Genomic DNA, 26,755 nt, shown 5'->3' with positions numbered 1-26,755 from the left:
AGAATTCAAAACATATATTAATTCTAGGCAACTAAACATTGTTGTTGTTGTTTCTTATCCTCTAATTGTCTGACGAAGTCAGACAAGATCTAGTAGGTTGTTGACCCTCAAAAAGTCGATGACAAGAAGTGGAGAAGCATATAAGTCCTCCTTGGAAAGGCCCAAGCAGTCGAGGATATACTAAACATTCATTTAATAGACTACCCACTCCTGCCACTTTTGAGAATTTTTTTAAAATTACGCTAAAAGAAATATTGTACTTGTTTGTAGTCTATTAGTCGAATGATTAGTTTCAGATTAACAATGATTTAAGAAGATTACAGAACACTGTGTAATAGTGTCTTTTTTTTTTTTAAAAAACTATACCTTTCTTATAGATTTATGATTAAATGTAAAATGCTAAAAATTTAACTAAAAAAACTAGCGCACACAAAATATTTTGAAAGAAAAAAGGAAACAGTACCAAATAAATAAAAAAAAAATTTTTGATTACCTTCATCACTCAAAACAATATATTCAAATTTGCTGAGTGATTCAAAGATTCACTTCAACAAATGATTAGTTACAGATTAGCACTGATTTAAAATTAGATATATCTAGGATTAAGCAAAGTTATTATAGAACACTTTGTGTAAGACTGCATTAAAAAAAAAAAAACTTATATATTTAAAATTAATTGCAAAATGATAAATATTTATTAAGAAAACTAGCTCACTAAATATTTTCTAAAAAAAATTTAAAAAAAGGAAACATTACCAAATAAATAAAAATGATTGATTACCTTCATCACTCCAAAACAGTAGATTGAAATCTGCTGAGTGATTCAAAGATTCACTTCGGGAAGTATTTTCTGGTCTAGAAATGATTTTATAATTTATTACAAAAAATCATAGTTTAAAAATTAGTGACATCAGTAAGAATAGTTAAGATTTGATGTCATAAAATATAAACTGTCATAAAAATTCAGTTGACAAAAAAAGACAGCAAATTGTACTTTATTGCTCTTCAAACAAAAACAAATTCCCTAAAATTTTCAGATCATAATTTTAAAATGCTTCCAGATTTTTGTGATTTAAATTAACATGATTTTATTGAAAAATTAACTTATCGCACCCTAGCAAGAAAAGTGACACAAGTAAAAAAAAGCATTTGAGAAAAATCAACTTAAAGAATACTATATAGCTTAATCTGAAATAGCACAATCTTGAGCACAATTTAGAGATGAGACACTTTTTGAGCTTGATGGGGCACTTCATACATATTTTTAATTGACATAACCTAAAAATTTTTACTTGTGTCACTTTTCTGCGATATATATTAAGAATTTATGATATGCAGAAATTTTTGCTACAGGTAAAATTATCAATTTCTAAGATTTAAATTTTTTAATCACTTGTTAAGTTTCCTTATACTTAAAAAAAAAATAATTTAAATTTTTGTTTAATAAATTTTAATTTATAGCATTTTGTAAGTAACTCTGAAAGTCACAAATAATTTCAATAGTTACTACTGAAATTTTGGGAAAATCAGTCCTTAATAAGCTGATTTTAAGTCAGAATAATTAATGATTATGATTGTATGATGAATAATTATGATTCTGGCTAAGAGCCAGAATCATATCTCTTAAAAATAAATTTCAACAATTTTTTTTTTAAAAATTCATATACATAAAATAAAATACAGCATACTCTCGATATCTCGAACTTCTATAACTTGAAAACCTTATTATGTCCACAAAATATTTTCCCCCTAGGCATTATATATTCACCTAATGTTAATTTGAATTCCTATCTCGCACAGTTTCTTCTCAAAACCTTGTTATGTCTAATTTTCTACGAAATAGAAAAGCAATTTTTTAGGAAAAATCACTATGCAAGTTTATTGTAAACCAATTCTTTCCTATTTAATGCATGATTATTTTTGTCTTACTTTTAAAAATAAAATTATCATTGTTGCATTTAGACTTATAATCAATTATCTATAAATACATATTTATTAGTAGTTATTCTTATGTGTATCACTCTACTCTTTAGAACAATATTTTAGAATATATTTTTCTACTTTTCAGAACATATTTAGTTCCGAATTTGTTATCTCGAAAACTCGCTATCTTGACATTTTTTTAGCGATTCTTCAACTTTGAGATATTGAGAATATACTGTATTGAGGTTAATACCCAGATGCTTACATACCCATTCAAAGGTGATAAGTGGTTAAAATACTTTCGAACATATATTTAAAAAAAGATTAATATTTGCATTAAAATATTAAGGCTAACTAACAGACACATTGATGAAAACAAATTTACCTATAGAATGCTTTAACAGTTACTTTGGGATCTCCTCTTTTCTTTTGGAAAAGTTTTGTTATGAATCCAATTTTAAATGGTTCAGGTACATCTAGGTTTGAGCCTTTTACGTAGTCGCTTTTTCTGTACGCTTCTGGATACACAGTTTCATCAACCTTAAACAAAAATAAAATATTAATAACAATAGCAGAATGAATCCAACATCTTTTTTTAAAAATTTGAATCTAAGAGTTTTGTATCGTTTTCCAACCCACTGACGGCCCTGCACATAAAAAGTCGTATTTTAACCTGCAGCATTCTCCATTAGAGCAAAACCGGTTTTTCCATGTAATTAGATAGGGAAATAGCTCATATCGGAGAAACATTCCCCCAATTTTGCCCATCTGTTAAACTGCCAGTGGGTTAAAAAAACGTGAATTGGACAATGTTCAGAGTAAAACTAAAATTAAGTTCAAAACTACTTTTAAATTGTTCTATTAAAATTTTTAAAAAAATACAAATAAATTTTTTTATTTATATTTATACAAAATTTATGTTTTTGTTTTTAAAAAATTGCTCATAGCACGACAATCAAATTCATGAAAGAAATAGCTTACAATTTCTATCCGAATATGTAAAAATAGACTAATATTTGGAATGAAAATACATTTGAGCTCACTACGTTTCCATAACATGACAGAAACAGATACGGTTATTCTGGAATCTGATGTGCCATATAACAGCTCCTTTAAATAGAACACTTTTTATTCAACAGCAATCAATAGAATGAGAACATTTTTACTACACGATTTATTTAAAAGCATATACACTTTTAAAGTAATAGAATAATTAGAAAAAGACTGATTTTATACTTAGTTTTATGCATTCGATTTAAATTATTACAATACTTCATTTCGCCTATAAGTTGAATAATATGCATTTTTAAAGTAATAGAATAATTAGAATAAGACTGATTTCATACTTAGTTTTATGCATTCTATTTATATTATTACAACACTTCATTCCGCCTATAAGTTGGTAGCTCTGCGAGAGGTATATAGGTTGGATCAAAGCAGTAGTCATAGAAACTGTAATATGTGACATGACTATTCAACAACACCCCCAGCCCAAGTGAAAATTGTCACTGATGCTGCGTCGTCTTTAGACATTTGTTACCCTTAGAAGACGTTTATAAATTAAATAAATTGAATGCAGAATAACTTCTTATGTATTTCATAAACAGAATTTTTGTATTTTATGACATCCACAATTACAATTGTGGATGACGCATGACATTTACAATTTAATATGCATTTAGAGCCTTAAACTATTAACCAGAATAATGTAGAATTATTTCTCAAGGCATACTGTTACGTTCCTTGAATCCCAATCCTGCCAAGCCAAGGAAGAACAAAAAATACTATTTTCATAACAGAATATATTGGAGCTAGTGGACATAATATTAGTTGGTTCAGTATTTAAGGAAAAACTAATATAAGTACTAAATTGCAATTGATGTCAAAGATAATAGCAAGCCTATTCTATAGAATCAGCTGATTTTCATGTCTTGCCTGACTGCATCGATATAAGAAATTGTGAAAATTTATAAGTAAATAGAAAGAGTATGTTACTCTAAAAATTTACTTGCTGATGACAAGATCCTAGATGGCTGAAAAATGTTTTAAAAGAAATCACAAACTCTTGCTAGCCTTAAATGACTAATTGGTACAAGATCATGTTTAGAGCTTATTGCAATGTTTTTATTCGTATTATTTATTTAAAAACTGTCTACAGAGAAATTCTTATCACAAATTATATCAATAGTCGATTCTACCCAGAATAATAGCTCAATTAGATTCAAAGAGGAACTAATTTAGCATATATACAAAAGAAAGAATTTTTTTACCTCTTTCTCTGACTCAGTATTTTCTGTCTTAACTACTTTCTTCTTAGGAAAACTGAAAACATCAGGATTTATATAAACACAATCTCCTACTTGTATTGTTTGTCCTAGCCACTGACCACTCTTATAATATTTTGTATCTTTATCCTCATCATATTGAATAAAGCTAACAGTTGCCAACTAAATATTAAAAAAAATATTAACAAAACACTTGATAAATTACTACATTCATACATAATTTAAAAACAATCATATATTTATTTTGTTATTAGCAATAATAATGTTTGAAGAAATAAAGGACACTCAACAAAATACACACACCAAAAATATCATAAAATTCTTATACATCATGTAGGCTTATTTATCTTATACTTATGCACCTTTTCGGAAGGTCACATGATACAAAAATAAAATTTTTATATATATATATATATATAAACAAAAAAAAATTATTTATTGCTTAGTTAAAGCAAGAGATATGAAGCTTTGAAAGTACACAAAACTTTTGTTTACAAATTTTGATTAAAATTGCCAGGGCAAAACAATGACAATGGAGCATAATATAATAGTTGAGAATATAAATATTTTTATAAGATAGTTAAATAATTTATTTGAATAGAGTAACCATTTAATTCTTCAAAAATGTAACATTTTGTACCCTGATTTTGAGAAAATGAACTTTTTGGTTTGGTCATTTGTAATAAACCACAAAACAATGAAATTATAAACAACTTACTAACATAATAAGAGCATTATTGACTAAAGGAATGTAATGAAACTGATTGAATTTTATAAAATAAATTTCTTTAATGAGTTTAAAATAAAATAAAAAATTTAATCTTCCGTTTACAAAGGGGAAAAAAGAGTTAATAAATACAGTAGGGAACCGATTATCGGAACGATCGGGACCATCGCTATTCCGGATAACTGATTTTTCCGGTTTTCTGAATCGCTACAAAAAGCCGTTTTTTGTATTGTTAAACCCAACTAAAAAAAAAAAAATTTGGAAATAATCTTAAAAAGAAGAAAAAACGAAGTAATACACTAATGATTATTTCCAAAATGATGGTAAGGTTAACATCTTTCAAAAAAGATAGAAAAATCTTAAAATCTTATGAGGAAAAAAAAAAAATTTTTTTTTGTTGAAAATGGCGGAAAAATGTATTGAATTTAGTTCCGGTTTTTTGGTTTTCCGGTTTCCTGATTTCCGGATAACGGGTTCTGTACTGTATTAATTTTAATGAGAAAAAAAAATCAACAAGCGAGTAAAGTATTGATATATTTTTAATAAGATAGTTAAATGGTCAAATTGAACAATACAATAAAAAATTTCAATAAAAAAAATTTCTAATCACCAATTTAGTGATATATTATTTAATAATCAAACTACCCAAGCAGCAAAATAACTCGGGCTCTCGTTGGACCAATATTCACAAATCTTAGCTCAGTAAAGGTTCAAAGGGTCATTAATTTCTGATGTTGGCCCTATATAGAATTATCGCATTCACTCGATATTTCCAACCACTTTACAGCCAATATCAGACCTATATAGAATTGTCAGATTCATCAGATATTTTAAATTAATTATTCAGCCAATATAGACCCTTTATTGGCCCCACAAAGGCCGATATTTGCCCTTATTAAAAAATATAGACACCCTAATATTGGTCCTTTGGCGCATGTTCATAAAACATCCATATTGAGTCAATTATGACCCCAACTAGGGCCAAAGTAAAGTTGTTACTAGGGTAACAGTAATAAGAAACAAATAATGGTTAATTCATTAGATATATTTAATAAAATATTTAAAACTGATTAAAAGTTCAAACTGAATAATAAGTAGTCAAAAAATTCTATAAATAAAAGATTTCTCACTCACAAATTTTGAGAAATATTACTTAATAATTACTTAATGAGAAATATATATATAAATTATTACTTAATTGAGAAATATCACTTAATACTCATTGCTATAAGATACAAACAATGCAGAGCAACTAAAGAACATACTTCTTCAGCATTTTCGTATTTTATACATCCAAAACAGACTGTTTTATTCTCATCACAACTAGGCATAGAATTATGATATAGAGGTGGGTCTTCAAATCTGCATGTGTCTGCATCATACCTACAAATACATGGATTTTAAATATATATGTATAACAACCATTTAAAAGATTCAGTGAAATTGGAACTAATCCCATAGCTGCCAACACATATAGAAAGAAATACTATAGATTTTACGAAATAATATAAATTTCATGATAATTGTTGCAAAATATACTGAATATTTTACACATAGGGAATTTTAGGGATTTTTATAGTCATCAAAATAGAAAAACAGCCAATATTTTCCAGTTATGATCTCAGAATAAATGATATTGAAATATTATGCATTATGCTTATTCATAATTTTGACAAGTAATAGGAATTTAATTCAAAGATAGTTAACTGAATTTTGTAAATAAGGTTTGCTTTATTGTATTAGTAACATTCATTTAAATATTCAAGCAAGCAAAAATCTTAATAGGGATTTTTTTGAAGGAAATTTACTCAATGTAAGGGAATTTTCTGAAATGTACAAAAATTAAGAGAATTTTTATTAAACCAGTAGACCAGGAGACACTGGCAAAATCCAATAGAGTTGGCAGCTATGTTATCAAAATTTTGAATTATGTAAATGAAAGCAAAAGCTCTCATCACGGTGCAATGCTTTTGCAAGAGAATTTTTGACATAATTGCCAAAATTATTAGATGAAAAAGATCATCAAGATATATACAGTCTACACTCTTTAGCATGACCCTTTCACTGTAATGATCAATACATGAGGAACCGCTTGCTAATAATCTATAGACGTAACGCTACATCAACATTTTTAAGAATCCCCCCCTAGCGGAGAAAAACTGAAGTGTGCACTCTTTCTCCTCAGTGTGTAGCCAAGAATTTGTTCATTGCAATATACTGATTTTTTTCATCTGAAAATAGCTTTCATTTTTATTTTATTATGATAGTTAAATATATTTTTTAAACGTCTTTGCTCGAAGTATTTTCCACTATTAGGGTGCGTAGTCAAATCTTTCAACAAAAAATAAGCACCTTTTAAGTACTTTTTAAGCACCATGTACATTAACAAAATGCAAAATAATTTTCAGACTTCACATGATCAGGATAAAATAACTAGTTTCTGACAAAGAACTCCTTTCTTCATTATATTAGTCACCATGAAACGATGGAGAGATTTTTCGGTTCGATTTTAGAGGGTGGAAAATGAAGCCTGAAATGGAGAAAATCCTGCAAAATGCAGCAAAGTTGCACATGCGAGTGCAAGAATCTAACCAAATCCAGCTTAGTAGACACACACACGGACTCGCAAGTATTACATCAATCATTGAAAATGATTGGCACTTTCATACCCTACGGACTGAAGTTATGAAGTAGATTGCGGTTGACTAGAATAATGTGAAAATCATGCCTTTTACATAATACATGACGAAAATCGACATAGTAAAAATAAATATATCATTTTCAAAAAGAGAAATTTAAGCACTTTTTAAAATACACTCAATGACAAAAGCACCTTTAAGGGCTTTTAAAAAACAGAAATTGAAAAAAAGCAACTTTAAAAAATTTTTAAGAATGCATCCCACCATAAGTATAGGTGTTACTTATCTGCAACAAAAGACCTGAAGAGAGTACTGGGTGAAGATTGATAAAATAGAACCGTAACAAGGTAAGATTCCTTGTATTGAAATATATTTTGAATTTTAGAAGTCTTTATTTTGGTGTCAATATAAGCATATATTAGAATGTTTAAACTAAGCTCTCATACCAATAAAGTGACCAAAATTTTGTTTCATTTCTTCTTTAATGCAAAGAAATTGACTCCCAAAACAGGTGTTTAACATATTTGCACTCCCAAAACCAACATTCTTCCATTGACAATAAATCAACTTCCATATGAATGTAGAAAGAGTTACAGGATCCGGTATTTTTATCCTCAGTGGCTAAAGCCATGGTGAAATATCTCTTTTCATTCTTGAGAATTGGAAGTATATTGCATCCGATTGTAAAAACCATTCTCCTGCTTGCATTCATAGCCTCTTTAAATTTATTAACTCCCCTAAAACTTTGTCGCAACATTTATGCAACCCAATGTTATATATAACGTTATTAAACTTGTACATTTGTACAAAAAATAGACTAAAAAGTCTTCTTCTTTTTTCCTTTTTTTTTAAATCTGTAGCTCTAGGAGCAAATCTAATTTCAGATTTGATTCACCTGAATTAGGCAAGATCAAGTATTTTTATAAATTCAACAAGAAATTTGTTCCCCAGTGGTATTTGACATAACATTATTAAAGGAAAAAAGGTCAATTTATAACGTTAAAAGGGAATGAAGAAATTCTCCACACCACAGTAAAAATATATAATTGAAAATATTACCATTTTTGATAGAAAAATGACGATTCATCAACTAATTCCACTGTATCAAATAAAGAATCTTCAGTGCCTCCAAGTTCATGCCAATTTGGTGCAGGAGCTTTAAAGATAACCTACAATAAGCAAGATAAAATTAGTGGCTTAAATTTTTACAAATAAGTAAAGATAACTCAAAACACAAACTCATAACTCAACAGAAAAAACAACAAAAAAAAAACAACAAAATTAAAAGTTAGGGAAGCATTTAAATATTGAAAAGATATGCAGCGAATTTAAAACGTATCAAGACTTAAATCTAGAAATTTAAATGTAAACAATTTATTGTAAGGTATCTAGATGAGCTTTGTTAATAAATTTGAAACAATCTTAGTAAATTTGTAATAAAATTAGAAGCTAACACAGGGCTCGTAGCCAAATCTTTCAACAAAAAATAGGCACCTTTTAAGTACTGTTTAAGCACTCAAAAAATATTTTTAACTACTATATACACGAAAATGCAAAATAATTTTCAATGACTTTACATGATCAGGATAAAAGAACTAGTTTCTGACAAAGAACTCTTTTCTTGATTATATTAGCGATTAAAAAATGATCAAGAGATTTTTCGGTTCGATTTCAGAGGGTGGAAAATGAAGCTTGAAATTGAGAATATTGCAGAATGCAGTAGAGTTATACATGAGAGTGCGATAATCTCACCGAACCCAGTTCAGTATACGCATTTGCGGACCTGCAAATATTTCATCAAACCTGTAAAATGATAGGCGAATTTATACGCTGTGGATCGACGGTACGCTGAAATAGATTGTGGTTGAATTAATCATGAAAACATTAAATAGAGCCATGTGAAAAGCAACACTTTTGCATAATACGAAAATTGACACGGTAAAGAAAAAAAATCTCATTTTCGAAAAGGGAAAATTAAGCACTTTTTAAAAACAAACAATGAAAAAAGCAGCTTTAAAGGCTTTTAAAAAACGAAAATAAACACCTTTAAGCACTTTTTAAAAACGCTATGCACCATGTAACATATGCCCCAAAAATTACTGGATTGAAGAAGAAAATTATTTGATAATAGCATCAAATAGCCCTTTAAAAAAGATTTCAATTTTACTTTCAAAAGTTAAAGATTTAGAAGTCCCAAATTGCTAAAAAAATTACTGAATGAGAAATGTAACATCCTCACTAACAGCAACTTTGAACAAAAACAAACAGCAGTTCACTCAATCAGTCAGAGATGTTTTAGTTTTGAAGGTAGTAAGTTTGAGGAGATCCTCTCCTGTAGAGTTGTATATGAAAATGAATATTTTTTTCAAAGTCTAATTAGTTTATTGTTTTTAATTAAATCTAGTCTGTACTTATGTTAGAAATACATTACGAAATGATTTAATGACAATTTAAATTTAAACACATTTTTCTTAATAGAATATTTATTTTCAAAATTTAATTTTCACTTTAGATTATCCATTAGTTTATGTAACTTCTAGAACTCCAACAAAAGTTACAGATTTACACAATGCTCAGGGATGTGATTGACAAAAACACAAAAAAGAGGAAGTTTATAACTATAGCATTAAACATGTAAAAGAAAAAATGATATGAATTCAGTAGCCAATCTGATAATGATTACATTATTATCTATTCAAATAAATATAAATGAATGGTAATTATGTTCTTAAATAAAATCTTGATTAAAATAAATTTTTTTTAAATAATTTAGATAACTTTGAGTAATTCACATGCATAAGCACGATTTTATGTATCCCATCATTTTAAAAAACATTTCTTTAATGGTTAAAGGACCTTTATGGACTTTCTCATCAGTTCTTTGTTTTTTCGATAGTCTTTTATAAACATGACTGATCTGTAGACTGCGTTTTGCAGACTTTTGATCATCAGTGTTGATAGGACAAGAAAGTTCATTTCTTACACAATTTTTAGAGGCCTTAGATTAAGAATCGCGATGTTGGATTTCAAAATCGCGTGAATAAGAATCGCGATGCTTGATTTTAAAATCACGTGATAAAGAATCGCGATGCCGGATTTAAATCGCGTGAATAAGGCGATATCGGATTTTAAAATCGCGATGTTGGATTTTAAGATTGCGTGAATAAGAATCGCGATGTTCGATTTTAAAATAGGATAAATAAGAATCGCGATGCTGGATTTTAAAATCGCTTGAATAAGAATCGCGATGTTCGATTTTAAAATAGGATAAATAAGAATCGCGATGCTGGATTTTAAAATCGCTTGAATAAGAATTGCGATGTTGGATTTTAAAATCGCGTGAATAAGAATCGCGATGTTCAATATTTAAATAGCGTGAATAAGAATCACGATATTGAATTTTAAAATCACGTGAATAAGAATCACGATATTGGATTTTAAAAGCACGAAAATACAAATCGCGGTATTGAATTTTTAAATCGCGTAAATAAGAATCACGATGCATAATTTTTAGAGTCCGTGAATACTTATCGCAACGAGTAATGTTTAAACCGCGTATAAATACGAAAATCGATGTTTGATATTACAACCGCATGATAAAAAATCGCAATATTGAAATTTAAAAATATATATGAATACGAATCGCGACATTGGATTTTAAACTAGCGGGAATATGAATCGCGATATTGGGTTTTAAAAACGTTTAAATACAAATCGTAATATTGAATTTTTAAATTTATTGATTTACATAAAAATCATCTAAATAAGAATCGCAATTTTAGCAGATTCTGGCCCAGTTCCTAACATTTAAAATTCTGTAAATCAGCCAATCAAAAGAAATCAAATATCAGCGGCCGAAACGAAACTGCTTAAGACTTAATTTTTTTCCCTTCCAAACTACAGCGGAAGTCGGGGTTGTCAAGGCAACGGTGGACATGCCGAAATTCTACCCATTTTCTTCTGAAGATCATTTTCTCAGGAGGCTACTGCAGGGGGGGGGGGAGTTCGTCGCAAGTCCGACTATATCGTTCATTCGACTCCCCAAAAGTTTTTGGAACATGGTCGGAAATTTTAAAAAAGTCTTTCATCCCTGAAAAGATAAGAGAGTAGTGGAGTAGGAGACGGCATTGTTTTACCAAGGTCAACCACTTTTACCCCAGCCAGCAGACTGACATGTGAAGAAAGGTTTATTGGGGGCTTCAATACTTTCGCTCCGCGTAAGAAAAAAATTTTCAACAAAATGTCATTTACTGCAGAAATTTTTTTTCCGCGCCGAAATTTATGAAAAAAGAGTGGAAGATATGGAAAAATCTGAAAAAAGCGGTAATCAGCGGATCCGCAGAAGAATCACATCCCTGAATGCTACATTTAAGTGTTTATTGTTTGTAAACAAGTCTAGTTTGTAAACAAGTCTAGTTTGTATTTATGTTAGAAATACATTACAGAAATGATTTAACAACAATTTAAATGCATAATATTTTTTTAATGGAATATTTATTTTCAAAATGTAATTTTCAATTTAGATTATCCATTAGTTCATGTAACTTCTAGAACTTTAACAAAAATTACAGGTTTACACAATGCTACGTTTAAGTGTTTATTGTTTGTAATCAAGTCTAGTCTGTATTTATGTTAGAAATACATTACAGAGATGATTTAATGACAGTTCAAATTTACAATATTTTTTTAATGGAATATTTATTTTCAAAATTTAATTTTCAATTTAAATAATCTATTAGTTTAAGTAACTTCAACAAAAATTACAGGTTTACACAATGCTAAGTAGTTCATCTTTTGTAATCAAGTCTAGTCTGTATTTATGTTAGAACTACATTACAGAAATGATTTATAGACAATTTAAATTTACAATATTTTTCTAAATAGAATATTTATTTTCGAAATTTAATTTTCACTTAAGATTATCCATTAGTTTATGTAACTTTTAGAACTTCAACAAAAATTACAGGTTCACACAATGCTATGCTCAAGTAGTTCATTGTTTGTAATCAAGTCTTTATGTTAGAAATACATTACAGAAATGATTTAATGACAATTTAAATTCATAATATTTTTCTAAATAGAATATCTATTTTCAAAATTTAATTTTTAATTTAAATAATCTATTAGTCTATGTAACTTCTAGAACTTCAACAAAAGTTACAGATTTACACAATGTAAAAAAAAATTTTTTTGTTCTTTCTGGATTAATGTTTCAGACAATTTGCTTCTTTTTTTTTTAATTTATCATTTTTAATCATTTAATTTGCTTATCATTTTTAATTAATTTATTTATCATTTCACTCAAGCTAAATGCTTCATATTAATGATTTAATGATTAGAAATATCTCAATTAAATTGTAAGAGTTAGCAGATATTTATTTATGCAAAACTACAACACTAGAAAATAAAAGAGAAAGAAATCAGAAAATGTAGCAAACCTACCAAAACATACAAATGAAAGCTTAATCAGAAAAGTAAATCAAACAACATGAGTAAGTATTATGAAGCTGTAAGCAAAAAGAGAGATTTTTAGTTATAAAAACATCATTGTCACTTACATTACATTTATTACGAATAGTGCCTAGCCCTATATCACCACATTCAGAAGTTCCAAATATTTCATGGGGATCAGATGTCTCTCCTAATACAGTATCAGTACCTCGTCTAAAGAAAAAAATAATTAATAAATCAATAAAATTAAAATAGACACAATCCTGACATAGAAAATATTTTTTTAATACCAATTTTTATAATGATTTAAGTAGACATCAAATAATTTTAATAATGTTACAGTAAAATTGTGCATATACATTGATGGCGTTTTTCCAATTTTGCAGATAATTTTTTAATATTTATTGTAATATAAAAGAAGTATCTGCACAAGCAAAAAAAAGTTAGCAATGAAGGGAAAAGAAAATACGAACCAGATAGCATAATCATTATTTATGCAAGGTAGGAGAAAGTCAATCTTTAGTTGTATATTGTTGCTCCCAAAGAGAAAAGATATAACTGTTAATTGAGACCAAAGATTAGCAATCCCGTCGTTAGCGGTCGAGCCTACTATCAGCTCTTTTTTTTACGTTTTTAATGTTAATGTGCATGTATATATATATACACTTTTTTATCAAGAATAAATAAAAATATTAAATAGTTAACTGTTTTCGTAGATTAAAGGAAATGTGCAGATATGTGTGCAGATATGTTTGGTGTGTGTGCAGATATGTTTTGATCTTAATATGACCAGGAGCTAAAATCATTTAGTTTGAATTAAAGTATAAAATTATAATTAAGATTGATAAAAGTATAAAATTAATTTTATGATGATCAATGAATGTACTTTTTCTGTTGTTTACCCTAAATATTTATTATGCAATTTGGAATGTCACTGTCAATTTAATGTCAATGTCTTAACTCTCTGAGTGATAAAGATGTGGGTATCAACCTATTATATCTTTCAAGAAAAGAAAGTTCAAATACAATGGTTTCAATATAATGTAACCAGACACTACCCTAAATATTACAGCAATAAGCATTTGGGAATTGCTCTATAAATTGTATACCTGCTAACATTGGAAAAAAATACACTTAGGTACAAAAAAGTAACGAAGTAAGTACAAAAATAGTAGTAGGAAGTACAAAAATTGGAAATTTGGCAGTTATAATAGATAGGAGAAATTTTGAGGAGACTAGGAACTCCAAATTACGCCAAGAAAATGGCAAATTACAGCATACTATATTTAAAATTGAAATAATTTTAAATTCTATCTGAACTGAATTTTTATAAATACATCACATGTATTTACTTTATACATACAGACTAAGTTTTTTCAGGCTAAAAGAATCAAAATTTCACTTTTTCTAATAAACTTTTAAATCTATAAATTCAAAGTTGTAACTTACTAATAAAAATAAGGTTTCATAGAATAAAAATTAAGTTAATTTGGATCAAACAACAATCCATTTTCAATTAGAGAATTTTTTGATTAAAATATGATACTACAATAAAATATATTTTATTGCTTGTATTGCCGACATTCACAACTAAAGAGTTTTTAAGCTGCAATACAAGCAATTTATGCAGCTCACTAGACATTAGACTAGACATCAATAGTCTAGACATAGTCTCATTATATTTGTTTTGTCCTCCCGGATTCTTTAATAACGAATGCATCCTAAAGTAGTTTTGCTTCTCTCCTCTTGAATAAGAATAATAAAATCGAATTTCTCCAAAGATTTGGGAGTCGCACAATTTTTTCAAGAGAGTCAACAGCTAAGAATTAGTATTATGTATGCACACTTCGGGCTCACACAGGGTCAGAGAGTTTAAAAATTAAAATCAACAAATTCAAGTATTTTTTCAAAATCATGAAAACCTTCTTATAAGATGATATTGTATTTCATTCACATGTTTGAAAGATACTGTCAAGTAAGAGAAATAGCTATCAATAGTTTGCTTTTAAAAATTAAGTAAAAATTATTACAAGCAAATTAATCTTTTTCCCTGACTGTAAAGTTTTGTAAAGAAAGGGATTGTCCACTCAAACAGAAAAATTCAAAGAGTAATACTTACTCAAACCACATTGCGTGACATTTCTTCTTCCCAGATGGTGTTTCGAACATAGATAAGACTTTACCAATAAACATAGGAGTGCTGGGCTCTGAAGGTGTTACAAAAACAAAGTCTCCTAGTTTTAGCTGAATAAATGGAGGGGAGAAATAAATCAGTGGATTTATATTCAATTTGATTAATGAAAGATATGAATAAATCACTGAGTTTATAATAAAAGTAAATTTATATTCAATTTAACTTAAATTATGAATAAATCAGTGGGTTTATAAAAAAAGTAGAATTTATAATTCAAACAACTAATGAAAAAAGCGAATAAATTAGCTAATTAAAAATTGAAGTTTAAGATAAATAATGAAAAATTTTAGCGCTTTTCGTTTATTGTGAAAATTAGAATAAACAAAATTACGAAATTTAGAATTCGTTACGTCATTAATCAAAAGAAAAGCTAGCTATAACTAGCACAGACTTATAGAATGGTTTCAAAACTAACTCACTCTTTCTTTTTTCTTTCCTACAAAACTAAACTATTATCAATTTAGTAAAATTTTTCTGCATAGTATTAATATTTTGAAAATTTGATTTGTTAGAACATGTTGCTTTTTAGCATATGCTTGATTAATATTTATAGCAAAAGTGGTGTGTATTAGGAAAAATCTCATGCATACTGGCTCTGAAGACTATATAGGTTTAGATATATATGCATTGTTGATGTTACAATATTGATCGCAATAACTATTTATCTTAATAACTATAAAAGATAAAATATATGAAAGTTCACAAGAAAGATAACTTGATATAAATCAAATTTTAAAAAAAAAAAATTATAAAATTTTACTTATAGTTAGTACCAAAAATAACTGAGTACAAGTACTTTTTTTCAATGATCACAAAATGGCATATATCATAATAAATTAGAAATTCAAACACACTACATACACACATGCACGCTTTGTTTGCATACACGCTATTTAGAGGACATAAAAAATTGTGTGATAACTATTTGCTTTTAACCTAATGTTTTTTGCCAAAATTTTAAGTAATGAGACAATAAGACATCGAGATAAAAATAAGACAGTGAGCTAAATTGAGATCTAACAAACATCCCCAATTTTTTGATGCTTCTAAACTGATAAAAAACAATTTCAAAGCTTTTATTTTTTAAAAAATAAATAGAATTATATATTAGTTAAGTTATTCACAAACAAAATAAGTTTAACTACTGTATTTTTTTTTTTTAAAAAAAGTTTATCTGATAATTAATTTATTTGAAGAAATACAACTTAAAAGCAAAATAAAACAAATAACATTGATTTTAAAAAGAAAAAAAAATATTTACATTGATTCTCTTGTTAAAAAACATGAAACAGATTAGCAAAAATTCTAATTATTGCATGAAGAAACATTCCCATTATACATAACTATGTTGACTTTCAAAATGAACTCTAAATATGTTTATACAATAAACTCTACATTGTTAAATAAAACTTACTGTGAAATCATTGATCTTAGCTTCAAAATAATACTTTCTTGATTCTGCTTCATAAGAAGACTTACCAATCCAACTAATGTCAAACTGAAATTAAACTAACATTAGCAAAGAAACATTAGATCATTACATATAAAATCAACAAAAAATCAAACAACTTGAGAAAAAAAATTACTTTTGAAGTAACAGAAGTTCCTTTTCGTGAGCTAGTTCCATTTACAGTTGAGGTAGCTTTCTGTAATGCATTATTAATAACGATTACATCAAATAAAAATTTTCATAAAAACTTACATAAAACGAGCATATTTTTAATTAAAGTCATATTAAAAAGTACATTCAAATAAATACATTGATAAAAATAAATCTAACTATAAAATAGTATATATTGAATATAAATTGAAAAAAAAAAAACTAGCATATACCTTATCCATTTCATCTTCTAAGCTATCTGTTAAAATATCATCTTCATTAGCTTCTTGAACAGCCATATTAGGACAACTATTTAAAATAGAAATATGTTGAAGTTAGGATTTCTTTCTTTTTAAATTATTATAAAAATGTATTAAAATTTTCACAGTAAGACAAAATTAGCTATTTTAAAAATAAAAAAAATTTACTACTTAAATTTTGTTGTAAGTCCTTTTCTAATAATCAATTAATATAGCTTAAAAAATTTAAAATAATTTAACCCAAAATCAATTAAATGAAGCTTTTATATTATTAAAATATATTATCATTCACATTATAATTAAAATATATTATTGATATAAGCATATATATAGTAAAACTAATTCCATAACAATAAAAGTAAAAACTCCATTAAACTATCAAGAAATATCAAACTATTATTATCTAACTGCCATGATTCAAGGGTTCGAGATTTTTTTGATTTAAATCAGATTTTTTTGATTTTTATTCAAATACTCTGCAAGAACTTTCATTTATGATTAAAAAAACTTTGTAAATGTTTAATCAAAATTAAATTAATATTAAAACTGTATTATAACAATATTTTAGAAGCTCTAACTTACTAAAATAATTTTTCATTATAATACATAGCTTTGAATGCATAGCAACCATTCTGAAATAAATGCATAATTGAAATTTAAAGAGTAGATGAAATAGAAAATTTAAAGAATACTTCAGGGGTCTGTCTAGGTTTTTCTGAGAGGTATACCTATTTTGTGAAAATTCAGACATAATTTGTGAAAATTAAAAATCATATAAAAAAATCCACACAAATATGGTAAAAATATGGATTTATCGTTTCTTACGAGACACAAAAATAAAATTTTAAGAAAAAAGTTATTTGTCAAATTATTCTACCGTTTTTCCTAAAGTTGAATTTGTGAAGGTACCGCTAACTATTAAAACAAAGTTTCAATTAGTAAACCATAATTTTAATTTAAAATTGTGATTTCTTCTCTTTTTTCTTGATTTTTAAAATGACAAAATAAATGTAACAGATTGTGTTTATAAATGTAGACATTCATCAAAAAATAAATAAATATTTAATCTATACATTTTTATATTAAAATAATTATTTTTAATTCTATATCAAAATAGATAAGTTAAGCTAAAAAAAAATTTTTTTTAATTCTATGTACTCATAGGAATTTTTTTTCACAAAATTTCTTTATAGAAAATCAGATAATGTCAAAGATACTGTAAACATATTACGTATAACCCTACTGCTAACATAACCCTACTGCTTCAAATAGACTTTGAAGGGAAGATATATCTGAATTCATCAGCCTTTTTTTTTCTTTTTCTACTTTTGGCATATTAGGGTAATTTCTTTTTAATATAACCTCAAGCTTCAGAAATATACATTTTCCACCAATAAAATATAATGTAGATTTTAATTCCACGCTTTTTCATTCAAAAAGTGGAATTTTAATTAACATTATTTGCATTATTTTTTGAAAAAAAATCATGCTTATTAATTACTTTCTACAGCTATGCAAGTCTATATTAAGACAGCATTAAATGTTTACTTTCAATCTCAAGAATCAAAACATTTTTAAAAATATAATTTCAAATGTGTTGGGATTTAACAAACACCAAGAACGAAAGTAATTTCGTTAACTAAAATTAATTATTGCAGCAATTTATTTAAAATAAATTTTAAAACCAAGAAAACAAAATAATAGAAGTATCAATAATTTAAAACACTGATTTTTAACTTTTAAAATCAATATATATATTTAAAAAGAAATAATTGATTTAAATCAATGATTTTTTCAAAAAAATCATTTGATTTAAATCAAGCTGATTTAAATCAACAAACCCTGCATGATTCACCAAAATTATGATTGAAATATTAATTTCACTTTTTCAATAACAATTTACTTGTTGTGTAACTTTCATTGCACTCATTACCATGTTAACTTTTTGAAAATTATATTGGTTTTTAAAACATTTTTACTAATGACAATATATATATAGAGAGAGTATTTCATAATAATCATCCTTAATATTTTCATAATTAGAATCTTTGGCAAAAATAAAACATCTAAGTATAAACAAAAGATTTATAAGTGAGGATAAATCAAAAATGCAACCAAACTATAACAAATTACTGATAAGAAAAGAGGGTGTTTAACAATTTTTGCCGAAAGATAGAAATAATGCTCCAGTGGTTGTCTAACTCAGGGGGTCAGAAAAACTACATTATTTTTGAATTTTAAAACAACTACAACTACTTTGATACAAATGTAGTTAATAACGTCTACTTTTTTTTTTTTTAAATTTAGTAACTACAAACTACTTTGGAATTGTAGTAACTACTTCAAGGAAACGAAATTTGTTAGAGAAATTAATTTATACCTATGTTCAAAATGGTTTTGAATAAGAAATTGGCCTACATTAAATATAAGAGAATAACTAAGAAATACACTGCTGAACAATTGCTAAGGACGGATAACACTATCATCCATAGCAACCACAAAATGAAAAGAAGCAAAATGTGGAAAATTAGAATAACTGTGGGATATAGTAAGAAGAGGTATGCGTATGCAAATTTTTTTTTTCCACGTCTGTTCATCACGTGATAGCGCTGATAAGAACTTTAAAGGTTTTGACGGGAGTGGGGAGTTGTTGTTTGAAGTCAAAATTTTACTGGAAAGATTCAGTTAACGAACTTGAAATTTTCGGCATGTCTTCCCAATATCACTAGATGATTTTAAGCGTGGCCGATTATTGGAAAGATCGTAGAACTGCGAAAAATAACAGATGTTGCCAGGGAGTTCGACATCACTCACAGCGTTGTTTCACGGCTGTGGAAATCAATTAAAATTACCGGAATGTGTAGTAGGCGGCACGGGGGAGGTCGTGTTAGAAGTACGACGCTTGCAGAAGACAGATACATCGTCCTATCAGCAAAAAGGAACAGGCGCACCACAGCTCAGCAGGTGGCAAATCAGTTTCTTGAAGCCACAGGAAAGCAGATCTCCCGAAAAACTGCTGCCAGACGTTTGAGGGGAGGAGGACTATACGCCAGGAGACCTGTTGTGTGTCCCCCATTGACCAGACAGCACTGAACTGCCCGTTTGCAATGGTGTCGTGAGCATCACAATTGGACTGAACAGGACTGGGCATGCGTACTATTCCAAGATGAGAGTAGGTTCAGTCTGTCATCGGATTGTAGACGCCAACTGATCTGGAGCGAGAGTGGTACTGGTTATCGTCCAGAAAATGGACCGATATCCGACATGCAGTGTCATGGTGTGGGGTGGCATTATGATCAATGGCCGCACGCCCCTACATGTAGTTGCGAATGGGACTATGACAGGCCAACGATACAGTGATGAAGTTCTACTTCCTCATATTCGTCTTTTCCGTGGTGCTGTCGGCGATAAATTTGTTTTTATGGACGACAACGCAACATGTCATTGAACACTCGCTGTTCAGGATTATCTAGACAGCGAGGGTATTCAACGCCTTGTATGGCCATCACTTTCTCCAGATCTAAACCCCATTGAAAATGTTTGGGATGCTTTGGGGAGGCAACTTGCTGGTCGAAACTATCCTTCTAATGTCTGAACAGTGTGGCAACTATATTTTATCCTACTAGGTCTCATGTCTAGCTTAATGTTATGCTACATTGCAATTTGTGATCCGTCCTCAGCAATTGTCCAGCAGTGTATTTATTCATGTTTACAAGAAACATTATTCCAAACCTTTCTTTTTGTTTTTTGAATTGGTTCATTTAACCTTCAACTTTTTATACCTTTTTTGACAGTGAATATTTAATATAAGAAAGGCAAAATTATCAAATAATTGCAATTTTTTATAGTCTAATGTTTTTATATTTTCTCTAAGAAATTAAGTACATCAAAAATACGTTGAATTTCTTTGAAATAACATCAGTGTTTCGCGAGTGTGCATTCACGCATGAAAGTGTGACCTAAGTGATTAATTCATAATGGTTAGTTTAAATATTAGTTACACATGATTTCAAATACGTCATTTCTGTTAAAGTTCAGTTGCAACAGCAGGGTCAATTTCATTGCATCCATTGACAGATCTGCAACGATTTGTACCCAACAGATTCGAAAAATTTATTGCATTAGAATCGTTTCTCTTTTCTAAACAAATATTAATAGTAGTTGCCACGAATCACTACAAACTTTTTTTTTTTGTATCCCACTACTCATTACACTACTTTTTTAAAAAAGTAGCACACTACACTACAAACTACGAAAAAAAGTAGCCACTACAGTAGTTTCACTACTTGTAGTACACAACTTCCGCCCACTGGTTTATCAATTGTTTTACACGTATATAAAAAAGTTTTAATTTTTTTAAAAAACATTAAACAGACTTACCGTCTGAGAGCACATGCTTGTTTTCCTCTACCGCTTCCACCAAATTTCACCATATCCCGACAGAAGTTACATTTCCCACAATCTGGAAGTTGACAAGCCTGGAAAAACACAAAAACTTATTATAAAAAAATAAAAATAAAACAATTGATAGTGATACAGATACAACAACTAAAATACTGACACACACTCAATGTAAAAAAAAAAAATACATATATAAGTAAATTATTGGTATTTACATTAGTGAATCAAAATATTGATATTCCTCAATACTATTCCAAATTAAAAATACAAATTATATAATCTTAACTATATTTCTCCACTAAACCAATCCTTAGTATCCAGCACTAAAATTATAAATCACTTAAACACAGGGTTGCAAAAAAAAAAAAAACAGGTACAGTAGAGCGGCGATTATCCGAACTGCTCGGGATTGTACATGGTTCGGACAATGAAAAGTTCGGATAATTGGAAAGTTGTTTAAAATCTAGTGTAAATGATTATTATTTATGCATTAACTTCCCTTCGCACCTTTTGTAGGTTCAGGACTGGCAGTACTATCTAAAATAGATCTGGCATGTTTACAATTTTTTCCCATTTCAATTTTTAAATATTTTTAATTAAAAAAAAAAAATTTATTTTTTTCATTTTGAATTATTTTTATCATATTTCAGTTTTTTATAATTTTTTTGTCAATTCCTGACTTAAAAACATTTTTCATTATTTTCCATTGCAAAAGAAATCCAGCAAAGATCTTGTTTCAAAGAAGACTCATTTTTTTTAGCAGTCATTTATCCCTATGATTTTTTTAGCAGCCATTCATCCCTTATTCTTTTAAAATAAATCAACTGAACTGGATCAACATCATTTTGACGTTCTAGCCAATTCATTGCGAAATCTAATGGATTGCATGCTTCTATATGAGAAGGTCCACTATCTCGAACTTGATTACCTACTTCTTTCACTTCGTCTGTAGAGTTCCGATTTTCATTCAAAATTTCAGCAACAATTTCATCCGAAAGATATATTGGTTCAGAAACTTCAGTTTCGTTTGTTTTTCTGTTAAGAATTTTATTCCAAGATTTAAGATTCCAAGCACTGTAATCACTAATTATTAACCATAAGTTACAACTACCCATTCCCCAATTATAGAACTTCAGAACTTATCAATTCATAAACTCCTTCTGCATTCCAACCATTGTAGACTATCAAAATGAAGCTTGCATTCTTGGAAGATAATTTTCTGTTGTAAAGGGCTAAAGGGGTATGTAGGTTTAACTGTATCACAATACATGCAAGTATGACAACTATAAGAAAACTGCTAAAAAGGTTGTAAATTAAATATGGTCTTCAGATGTAGGAGGTATTACTTATTCTTATCAATTTAGAAAAAGTGTCGATAGGTTAAAAAGTATTCTGAACTTGAAAAAAAAAAACGAATTCAGACACAGTTCGGATAATTGGACGTTCGGATAATAAGGGTTTGGATAATCGGCGCTCTACTATATTTCCAGAAAAACCCAACCCGGGTGAGTTTTATCATCCTTTGATGTTTTATTGGGGTTTTATTCAAAAGAGAGGGCAGGGATAAGTACCTTATTTTAAAAAAGCTTATTTTAATATTAATAATTAAGTTTAATTGTATGAATTAACTTTACATATAAGTAATTAAAGTGCAATTGATACAAATAAATTGGTGTCAAAGTCTGAAAAAGCTTCATCTGACATCACGATACAAAAAATATATGTACTCACATACATCACATATTTAAAACTTATTTTAACACAGTATTACTTTTTATTTATATTTTAATCTTAAAAAATAAGGAAATTTTTTTTTGCATAGAAAGCGAATCAAAGGCACTGACTAATCAATGGCCAACCAGTCAAATCTAGCTAGCAAGGTGACTCTCCAGTCTCCAAACAGTTTTTTCACCATAGGTTCATTTTTTTAGGCTAGACAACATACATATTTCAATAGAATAGCTCTCTAATATAACAGAGGATAAAAAAGAAATCAATTTTAGAAAAACCCACTATAGGGCAGGTTTTACAGGGTAGGTTGGTTTTTTGAAATCCTGCTAAAATATTTATAACATGCGTCTCAATCATTATTTTTAATTTGAAACATTTATACTTTCAATAAATAAAAAGAAGCCTACTTCACAAACTCCACATCTTTTTCTTCGAGGAGCACTACTTTTTTTATCATCCTCCAGTTGACCAGTAAAAAACATTTCAAATATGCTATGTACAAGTGGTGTTGTAGTTGCTAATGTATGGACAGGCTTCTTTGCTTTAGCTATTCGACCTTGAGTTGGTATCTTTATACGATGTCTGACAAAAAATATATAATTTCATTATACAAAGGAAAAATAAAAATAGCATGAAACTTTATAACAAGATTAAATTACATTAATAATTACTGAAAGATTTAAAATTGTGATCAACAATTTTATCTTGCCTATTGTCTCTAGAAATTTACTTTTTTAAAAAAGATAATAATTACCAAAATAAATAAAAAAACAAAGTGGGAAGAGAAAAAAGAAGAAGAAAAAGCCATAAGCAAGCATAGAACGTCTATAATATTGGTCATCAACTGGTGCCTAACGAACTGACAAGAAAACACTTCGTTGTGTTTTAGGGAAATTTTATCTAATTATTCAATTGATGATCCGGAGAAATTTTATGAAATTTCTTTAGGTTGCTGGATAACAGAGAAGAGTTTGATAAAATTCTTTGATCTTATTTTACTGTAGATACATGATTTCATCTCAAGCTGTGCGACATATTCGTCTAAGTATAGCAGTTAACTTGTCTAGAGTCCACCTTTTACAGCAGAGGTGAGAAATTTTTTACCCATAGGGGCCATTTTGCCTGATGAAAGGGCTGTTTTTTCATACATTATATTGCATTGAATAAGATATTTATAAAATTAGAAACAATTTGAGTAGAAAAAAAAGATTTTATTTCTTGATCCTATTTTTGAGAAGAAAAAATTATTTACAATTTCAATTTAATTCCATTAACTTTTTCACTATCTATAATAATACATGTGCAACAATTATGGTATTGTTTGCAGAGACAAGAATAGAAGCAAAGAGGAGAAAATGTCTATTTCCAAGGGACAGGAAATACATTTCCCCATTGCTCATGTTTCAGATTTAATTATTGTATAAATTGCTGCTCAAAATCCCTGATTAGTTAAGAGGAAGTCACTTCATAAAATTACTATATTGGTTGTAAGTGGCCTTTGAACCACAGTTTAAAGATTCCCTGTTATAGAGTGCTGTAAAGTTAGTGTAGAATTAAAAGTTTAATAGTATAAAAAAATAATAATTCAATGCTAAGATTTCTTGTTTTGATTTATTTTACAACAAAAGAAGAAGAAAAGTCATGAACATTTTTTAACACTTACACATAAGTTATTATTGAGGTGGGCTATTTTCGATTTGAAATTTTAAGCAGTTATTTTTCAGTTGGTGATAACAGCATATAACATTGACAATTACTTCTTAATAATGTTTCCACTTCTAAAATGTAACTATTACATAAGTATCTAAAGAAAGTAAATGTTTTTAAACACTTACTTGCTACTGTTTTTATTATTTTCTTAAATAAACTGTAGGAGATGCTTAATTATAATTCAATTATCTTAATAATATGTGATAGCGTAATAATATGTGATAACGTAATAATTTGTTTAGAGATATAAATAGTAGGTAAATCATAGTCTAAACCTATTTTCAGACATATAACAAAATTTCTTAGCAGTGAACTTCCTTCATCTTATCTGTTTTTAACTTAATAATTGATATCAACCTAGTGCCAAAACTGAAGATAAGTTCAAAATTTAAAATAATAAATCGATCAATTAAGACACTCACAAGTGAATAAAGTTTTACTTACTGTTTTCCTAGTGTTATTCCTGATAACTCTATCAAAGCTCTTATTGCAGGAGAAACGATAAGAATTGGATCATATTCATTAGCAGCTGAATCATAACTTTCAATTTGATCCACAATGAATTGGGCGTGGCGCAGGAGAGAATCCTCAGAGAATGTTGAAATGCCTTGGGGTGGGACAGTATTCTAATGGAAAATATTTATAGCAAACAGTCAAAATTAAAATTGAATTAAAAGATAAGTAGAAAAATACTACAAGAAAAAAAAACATTTTTTTAAATTGTTTATATTAAAATAAGTAATCTGAAAAAAAATTATAAGTCATATTAAGCACAACTTTCATATTAATAGCTTATACAGGGTACCTGCTACATTTTAGATTTTCAAATTCATGACTTTCCATGACTAATTCCAAGAATTTGTCATGACTTAACGAAGTTACTATTTTCTCCGACAAAAACACAACAATAAATTTAAAAAAGCATTATAAATAACATTCATTGAAATAATAGGTATAACCAAAACTGTTATACTCTGCATCTTCATATTTATAGATTTTAAATTCAAAAAACAGAGTAAAGAGTAGAAGCAATAAAATATCTATAAAAAAAATACAAAAGCAAATAATTTATTTTTTCTGCAGAATTACATTCTAAAGATACTTTTCCTGTTCATCGGAAAGAAAAGAAATACTCCTGATATTTCTGTTCTCATTTCGGAATAAAAAAATTCGCCAATGACTGGCTTGCTTCAGCTAGAATTTTAAATTGATAAAATAAAATTAAAAAAATAACCAAAATTCTGAAATCACAGAAGTTTAAAAGATAATTTGCTCTAATGATCTCTGAAATTATGTTTTGTCTTTCATATTTTTAAAGAACACTATTATTTTTAAAGAACACGATAAAAACATTTTATATTTTAATCAAATATGACAGTGAGTGGGAATTTTGTTACAAATTCAGATATTCGAAACACCATGAAATTGGGTGGATGGGGGCAAATTCCATTTTAAAAATCAGATTTTTCGGCGACCTAAATCCATGACTTTTTTTAAAAAAATAGTTAAAATCATGACATTTCATAACAAATTTTGTCCATGACTTTTCATGACTTTCTAGGTACGAAGATAACTTGCTTATACAGCCTAGAGCCTACAATAAAACTCTTTTTTATTAACTTGTTTTCTTCATAATTTCTGAAACCTGTAATCATATTTTTATCTAATCAATAATCCATTATGCATTTAATATTTTATTGTCTTTATGCAATTATTTGAAAAGACAGCAATGGAAAAAACACTATTAAAAAAATATAATTTTTCTAACAATAATATATCAAATACATTATGAAAACATGAATTTATAGAAAAATTGCCCCATAGCTCAATTCAA

General features: G+C 28.0%; 1 protein-coding gene across 2 annotated transcripts in view; it reads right to left on the bottom strand.

Annotated features, from left to right (window-relative positions):
* Positions 1 to 26,755, bottom strand: part of LOC107449723 (DNA (cytosine-5)-methyltransferase PliMCI) — a 66,779-nt gene that overhangs the window by 23,585 nt on the left and 16,439 nt on the right. For both annotated transcript variants that reach the window (XM_087168305.1, XM_087168306.1), the window contains exons 11-23: positions 25,366 to 25,547; positions 23,619 to 23,793; positions 21,460 to 21,557; positions 17,053 to 17,128; positions 16,806 to 16,865; positions 16,634 to 16,717; positions 15,145 to 15,269; positions 13,133 to 13,238; positions 8,634 to 8,743; positions 6,201 to 6,318; positions 4,194 to 4,370; positions 2,309 to 2,463; positions 782 to 855 (exon numbers count right to left, since the gene is read on the bottom strand). In XM_087168305.1, coding sequence (XP_087024431.1) covers positions 782 to 855; positions 2,309 to 2,463; positions 4,194 to 4,370; positions 6,201 to 6,318; positions 8,634 to 8,743; positions 13,133 to 13,238; positions 15,145 to 15,269; positions 16,634 to 16,717; positions 16,806 to 16,865; positions 17,053 to 17,128; positions 21,460 to 21,557; positions 23,619 to 23,793; positions 25,366 to 25,547 — 1,540 coding nt within the window. The remainder of the gene's footprint in view (positions 1 to 781; positions 856 to 2,308; positions 2,464 to 4,193; positions 4,371 to 6,200; positions 6,319 to 8,633; positions 8,744 to 13,132; positions 13,239 to 15,144; positions 15,270 to 16,633; positions 16,718 to 16,805; positions 16,866 to 17,052; positions 17,129 to 21,459; positions 21,558 to 23,618; positions 23,794 to 25,365; positions 25,548 to 26,755) is intronic.

This window comes from Parasteatoda tepidariorum, chromosome 7, assembly GCF_982258835.1.
Source record: "Parasteatoda tepidariorum strain Cologne lab strain chromosome 7, Ptep-v5.0, whole genome shotgun sequence".
In the NCBI taxonomy this organism is placed as follows: Eukaryota; Metazoa; Arthropoda; class Arachnida; order Araneae; family Theridiidae; genus Parasteatoda; species Parasteatoda tepidariorum.
This window is presented reverse-complemented; position numbering and strand designations above follow the sequence as displayed.